The sequence below is a fragment of the Mus caroli genome, chromosome 11, assembly GCF_900094665.2.
Source record: "Mus caroli chromosome 11, CAROLI_EIJ_v1.1, whole genome shotgun sequence".
Classification (NCBI taxonomy): Eukaryota; Metazoa; Chordata; class Mammalia; order Rodentia; family Muridae; genus Mus; species Mus caroli.
In genome coordinates, this window is record NC_034580.1 from 53,769,448 (window position 1) to 53,776,692 (window position 7,245).

General features: G+C 47.3%; 2 protein-coding genes across 2 annotated transcripts; both read left to right on the top strand.

Moving 5' to 3' along the window:
- The first annotated feature begins 27 nt into the window (after positions 1-27).
- LOC110306126 (histone H2A type 3) lies at positions 28-1,678 on the top strand. The gene has a single exon (XM_029483169.1). It carries the CDS (start codon positions 96-98, stop codon positions 486-488), a length of 393 nt encoding a protein of 130 aa, XP_029339029.1. The 5' UTR covers positions 28-95; the 3' UTR covers positions 489-1,678.
- A 4,561-nt stretch (positions 1,679-6,239) lies between these two features.
- On the top strand, positions 6,240-6,960 carry LOC110306125 (histone H3.1). Its single transcript, XM_021178326.2, has one exon. The coding sequence runs from the start codon at positions 6,334-6,336 to the stop codon at positions 6,742-6,744; it is 411 nt and encodes a 136-aa protein (XP_021033985.1). The 5' UTR covers positions 6,240-6,333; the 3' UTR covers positions 6,745-6,960.
- The last annotated feature ends 285 nt before the right edge of the window (positions 6,961-7,245 follow it).

Sequence of the window (7,245 nt, forward strand, 5' to 3'; positions counted from 1 at the left end):
CCGCCTCATCATATATAAGAGCTCGCTGGCGCTAAGAATTCGTTTTCGCTAGGTTTTTTTTTTCTGTTTCTGCGTATTTTGGTTATCAGTGGAAGATGTCTGGTCGTGGCAAGCAGGGCGGCAAAGCTCGTGCAAAAGCGAAGTCTCGTTCTTCCCGCGCCGGCCTGCAGTTCCCGGTGGGCCGTGTGCACCGACTTCTCCGTAAGGGTAATTATTCGGAGCGGGTGGGCGCTGGTGCCCCGGTGTACCTGGCGGCTGTGCTAGAATATCTGACAGCTGAGATCCTGGAGTTGGCTGGTAATGCGGCCCGCGACAATAAGAAGACGCGAATCATCCCGCGCCACCTGCAGTTGGCCATCCGCAACGACGAGGAGCTCAACAAACTGCTGGGCCGCGTGACCATCGCGCAGGGCGGCGTCCTGCCCAACATCCAGGCCGTGCTGCTGCCCAAGAAGACCGAGAGCCACCACAAGGCCAAGGGCAAGTGAGGCCCCTACTGGTCGTTAGTGCGACTTCTACGGACACCAAAGGCTCTTTTCAGAGCCACCTACAACATCATTAGAAAGCGCTGTACACTGAGCCTGTCGCCAGTTACTGGCCAGGCCAGGTCTCCTGACTCCTTCCCTGCATCCCTGCATCCCTGTGCGGCGCCTGGGGAGCTCAAGGGAGACCAACGGCTTCATCTGCGGGTGGCCTGCGGTCCGTTGGAGGCGTTCGAGTTTCTCCCCACCACTCCGTGTCAGACACAAGGTTGCAGTTAACGTTCGTGTTTGGACCTTAAGGGGATACTTAATAGAAATTAGCATAAGGTTCTGGTTTAGATGCTAGTGTTTCTATTGAAACTGGGTTAAATTGACATGTTCAAATCTTCCAATTAGGACGCGGTTTCCAAAGGTTTTTGAGGGGAGACTTGGGTATTTCAAATCTACTTGTTTATATAAATGTTCTGTTACAAGGCGATTTACAACATTGGAGTTTTGCTGGTTTCCTTTGTGGGGGTGGGGAGCCGGTCTCTGGGCTGCTTCAGCCTGCTTAGTGGTGGGATTACAGATGAGCATGGTGGTCCTGCAGGCCTTTGGAACTGGTTAATCGGATCCACTTAAAGTAGCTTAACCTTGGAGAGCAAAGTGATTTGTCAGGTTTTGGTTAAACTAGGTATGAGAGTACAGCAGTGTCCTTTGTCATAAAGTTTAAAGGAAAACAGCAGCATCATACTAAGTACATGTTTTTACAGATGAGTGTGACTTCTTTAGGCAGCATGACGAATAGTTCCAGGTAAATCAGTAGGAGCGAGGGTGGGAAAGGGAGAAGAGGGGCTTAAATGAGTTATCTTTAAATCCTTTAAAATGGCACAGAATTGGGCCTCTTCCCTGTTAACTGCTGTACACTATTTAAAATTTAACAATACAGGCCGTGAAGGCAATTATATAATGTTTATTATATAATTTATATAGACTGTACCGAAACTGGATCGGTTCAAGCCTGGGCTCCTAAGACACCGTCTGTAACTTAACTACAAATCTGCTTATAAAATACCAACGTCTTAAAGTCATTTGTCTAAGGATAAGCAGTTTTCCTTAACGGTGAGTCTTAACACAATAATCAAAAGACTGCATATAGATTATACATTTGCAAATGGGTGGTCTCAGTAAAACAAAGCCAGAGGGTTGGGCCTCCAGAGATCTTTTCTTTATGTTTTTTTTTTTTTTTTTTGTTAGAATCTCTAGTTTTAGTTTGTATGTGTTCATAGGTCATTGTAGTTGCTTAAACGCTTGAGTGGAGGTTAAACTTTTTAGGAATTGGGTTATGTTCCCATTTAATGGTGTTATAGAGGCATCGTGGAGGGAGGTGTACTAGGGTAGTTTCTCATCTCTTCTAAGGCTGCTGTCAAATGCACAACCACGACCCAAAAGGAATATTTCATTTCCATTTAGGTAAAATGTAATGTAAAGACGCAGCTCATAAGTTGCCCAGGCATATGTGGCTAGTGAATAACTAGAGAGCACAGATTCGGAATGTGTCTATAAAATTAAAGGAAGTTCCAATTATAGCAGCTGTGATCATCTGCATGGTCATCTGGATTACCATTTCCAGATGTGAAGTACCAATAGCAGCTACCTTGAAAAGAGAATGTTCACTGGATTCAAGCACCCCATGACCCATTCCTAGGTATATGCCCAATAAAATCAGAGTATGTGTATAAGATAAGCTACACAGGTGGAGGAACAGTTATTAGTCATAAAACCTAAAAGGTAGAGGAAACCCAGCACAAAACTGTTCTTGTGACGGAGCATTAGTCAATGAAGGGACTACGGGCAAAAGATACAGGAGCTGAAGGAGGGGAGAGAGTAAGCATGGACCTTCCAGATGTGATCATGGAAGAAGGCTTAAGAAATGCACTCAATGTCCCTCAACTGCTCACATGGAAATGTTTCACCATAGCCTGTGAATTTCACCTCCATTTTTAAGAAACTCAGTGACTAGGCTAAAGGAGACGGGGCTGGGGAGATGACTCAGTAAAGAGCTTGCTGTGCTCGCATGAAGACCTGAGCAGATCCAGAACCCATGTAATGCAGGGCCAGGTTAGCACATAACTAATTCCAGTGTTGCCAGGGAAGACAGGAAAATCCCTGAAAGCTCACAGGCCAGCTGCTATGGCATAGACAGCAACTAACGAGAGACCCTGGCACAAGGTTGGAATTTGAGACCAACACCTGAGATTTTCCTCAGACCTTAATGCGTAAGAACATGAGTGCCTGCACTCACATTCATACACTCATATGTGCACAGGTGTGCAGTGCACACTCACAAGGGGGTCAGGGGCAGGGTGGACGAAGGAAGCCTGGAAGCCCTAAGGACAGAAAGAGGACAAAGATTTGGTCCAGTGTTTCCTTTCTAGAGTAAAACTGACCCACCTCAGGTTAAAGGCGAAACTCCTCGTACCACAGCTGCCATCGTGAGAGACCATGTGGAAAGGCAGGAGGGGACCTGATCCTCACTCTGCTGCAGCTCTGAGCAGGCCTTGGCAGATAGCCTTTCCAGGTTCAGCCTGTATGGATGTTGTGTGGAGGAGGTATAGAGGTCTTTCCCTGGCTCACTGTGTCTCTGAACACATACCTGTATTAGTCATTTCAGCCACTCTCCATGTGTTCCTGTGCACTGCTGAAGGCAAGAGAGGGTTCCAGAAGGATGCAGCTTGAGCCAACCTTGAAAATAGTACAGGCAGCTCTCTACCTGTCTCCGCAGCATCCCGTGTTCCTCTTCTGGGTGTGGGTCTTTCCTCCAGCCCTGCTTCCCACAGTTAGTCTCTGCTCCGTGGGACTATTTCTTGTGGGCTCACCCACATGTCCAATAATCTCCCACCTCAACGAAATTCAAAATATACCTAATATGCAGTCCAGCTCCCCTACTTCTGGGCATCTCTCCAGACGAAATGAAATCAGTATGTGGAAGAGACATATGTACTGACATGCTCATTGTGGATACTGTCGATAGCTAAACATGGGACTGATCTCAATGTCTGTGAAGGAGCAGATGGAGATCCAAAATGTGGTATATACACAGATAAATATTACATAGGCTTTTTTAAAAACCCAAAATTACATTTGTTGTCACATGGATGAACCTAGAGGACATTTCAGTGTCTTTTGGCATCATAGGGAATTACTGTTAAGACACACACGATCTTTGAAATCGCTACAGTTGCTGACCAATCAGACCGTACTGGGGATTCACCTCGCTCCTGTTAGGATGGCTGTCAAAAAAGGAAACAAACCAAAACAAAAAACAAAACTCCTCTTCCAGTAGTCGCTGTTTCTGTTCCTGTACCACTTTCCAGGTCCCTACATAATCGCTTCATTCCTGCTTAGGGATAAACTGCAATGTGATCAGCTCAACTAGCTACCATCGACGTCAGAGTGCAGAGGCACATTTATGTATGCTGTCACTCCCATGTGTTGAGTATGCCTTGCACATAGTGCTAAATATCTATTTGTTAATTTAAAACAAAGGATTTCTTCCCTGTCTAAGCCGGCGATGGGAAGAAATTGCCCTCCCATGGCAAGTAGCAGGGAACTGAGAGGGCAACGGTGTCCCACTGCTGCGCTCCCCGCCCCCATCTTCTACCCCTAACACTAAACCTTCATTTGATCCTTTCCCACAAGGCATAGGTGCAGATCGAATAATGATTGGGGGAAATTTAGTAGGGAAAGGAAACTACAGGCTCCAGAAAGGAAAGAAGCTCCTTTTCAGATTTTGAGACGCTGCTCTGCATTACATCCAGCCTTGTATGGCGTGACTTCTCTGGGAAGCTCGGCGCAGTCTAGTTGAAATAAAATAAAGATTATAGCAGTGGCTTCCATAGGTGCAGCGCCCAGCTCGGGAACCAGCGCGGTGACGGCTATAGTTTGGCCTTGCCGAGGTTTGGGGTGCGGGAGTGTGGGAGCGTGAGCGCCGGGGTGTAGGGGACGTTTCCCGCGTCCTCTGATGGGCACCTCAGCCTTGGGTGCTGGAGAAGCGACGCGCTTTGCCCTCTCCGGCTCCGGAGCATGGGCATGCTCAGGGGCGTTTTCTGATTGGTCAGTCCAAAAGCTCTGACCGATCCAATTGGCTGCGTGAGGTGCAAGATGAAGGACAGCTCCTTCCTCCCTGGCTCCCTCAGAATTTCAAGCCCTGTGTGTGGCTGATTGTCTCACAGGGTCGTACATTCCCAGAGGCAAGAGTTTCGGCTCTTTCTGAAAGTGAAGCTATTTTTCCTGTCACTGTATCCATAAGCTGGCGCTAGAGAGTGGCGCGGGCCGGGACGCCCCGGTTCCTGGGCACCACCTATGGACGACTCACGTCCTCCCGGTGGCGTAGCGCCTACCCGCGACCGCACACCGCAGGCACGGGCTTGGGATTCCCCGCTTTGGCGTTAAGGCGTCAGTTTAAGCGACACATACATGTTTGGAAGCAAAACACATGATTGTCAGTGCGTTCTATTTTTTAACCAAATCCGTAAAGATGCACCACAGTTTGATTTCTATCCTTTTCTGGATTCACGTTTTTTGAAATTATGCGGACATTTCTCATCCTCTGACGTGATGTAAATAACCATTATTACTATTGTTTGATACCCAGATTGTGACCTTTGGGGGATCCTTGAATACAGCCCATGTTATCCTTGAAAGTCTTTGCTTCAGAAATCCTTTTTTTTTTTTTTCTAGTTTTCTTTCAGATCTAAAGATGTTTTGTTTGATAAAGCGTCATTTCAGTGTACTCTAATTTTGAGTCAAAATTGTTATCCTTCCGATTCAGCTACCGAGTACTGAAGTTATAAGCATGGACTACTGTTCTTTGAGTCATATCTTTTAGTTTTTTTTTAATTAACATACATTAACTGTGCTTAGTAATAGGTTTCATTTTGATAACTTCACACACACACTCACACACACACACACTCACACTCACACACACACACACACACACACACACTCACACACACACACACACACACACACACACACACACACGCTCTCCCCTTTTCTTCTTCCCTCTGGTCCCTTTCTCTCTATAAATACCACCCCGACCCCATTTTTATGCTTAAAAAAAAAAAAAAANAAAAAAAAAAAAAATCTAGCTTCCACATGCTAGAGAACCCATGCCATGCTTTTCTTCCTGTATCCAGCTTACTTAAGACTGTGATCTTGAGTTCTTTCCATTGTTCCAGCAAACAACACAATTTTTCTTTACATTTTTCTCTTTTATTTATTTTTTTTCCATTTCTACCCCTCCCTATTTTTTTAAAAAAATAGTGTTATACTATGTAGCCCTGGCTAACCTCAAACACACAGATATCCACCATCCTTTGCCTGCCGAGTCCCGGAATTAAGCTTAACTGCTGAGCTACCTCCAGCCCTCGCCCCCAGGGACGTCCTTAAACCAGGTGGATGTTTTTTAGCATTCCAGAACTCAGGAAAACTATGCCTCGTTGTTATAAAAAGGAAGCATGCAGAAAGGTTCTAGAAGGTTCTTTGTGTCTTGGGAGTCGAGGCAAGATTGTTTTGTTTTTTATTTAACAACAATAAAAGCTCCAAGAAAGCAACTCGAGTTTTTCCTACAGACCCCGCTGCCCTCCTACTGAGCCGCAACTAACAGCTCCGGAGTCCACACCTCTCAGAGAGAATATAAGAGGCAGGGTGTAAAGTCAAGCCCCCAATGGACCAATCAGAGTGCAGCATCCCATAATGCCACCTGGCGGGCAGCCAATAGGAATGTAGCTGGGTCTATAAAAGCAGTGCTACTCGCCCCCCCATTGCGCACCTGAGGAGCAGGGGAGGAAGAGTATTCAGGAAGATGGCACGCACCAAGCAGACGGCACGGAAGTCGACGGGAGGCAAGGCTCCGCGCAAGCAGCTAGCCACGAAGGTGGCCCGCAAGAGTGCCCCGGCTACCGGGGGCGTGAAGAAGCCGCACCGCTACCACCCTGGCACGGTGGCGCTGCGCGAGATCCGGCGCTACCAGAAGTCGACCGAGCTGCTGATTCGCAAGTTGCCATTCCAGCGCTTGGTGCGTGAGATCGCCCAGGACTTCAAGACCGACCTGCGCTTCCAGAGCTCCGCGGTGATGGCGCTGCAGGAAGCCTGCGAGTCGTACCTCGTGGGTCTGTTCGAAGACACGAACCTGTGTGCTATCCACGCCAAGCGGGTGACCATCATGCCCAAAGACATCCAGTTGGCTCGGCGCATCCGCGGAGAACGGGCTTAGGCTCCCACAGGCACTGCTCATGAACCCAACGGCTCTTTTCAGAGCCACCCACAGAGTCGGAAAAAGTGTGTGTAACGTAGACTTAGGTGTCCTGTCTCCTCCGGAGGTGAAGACAAGGTGGCCGGCAATAGATCAGTCTGGAGGGCTTAGCAGCTGATCCTTACCCATTGAGCTATTTGACTTGCAGCTCCATCTATTCTAACCTGCCTTCCCTTGATAGGTAGTGGCCTGAGCCCTTGTACTACAAGATGATGGTTGTATTGCTGACTGGCTTTACCAAGTGAAGGTAGCTGCTATGGGCAGTAAACGTTCTATGTTTGCATAGTTAATAGTATCCAAACGCATCTACTCAGTAACCAACCAAGTTATGTTTTGTGCTTTAAGGCTGATAATGCCTGGAATTAAAAAGGCTAGCTATTCCTGTACTTGAAAAGTTGGCCTTTCTCCTGATAAAGCCCAGTGAAGTGCCTTTGATCAAAGTTAATTTTGCCCATCTGTTAA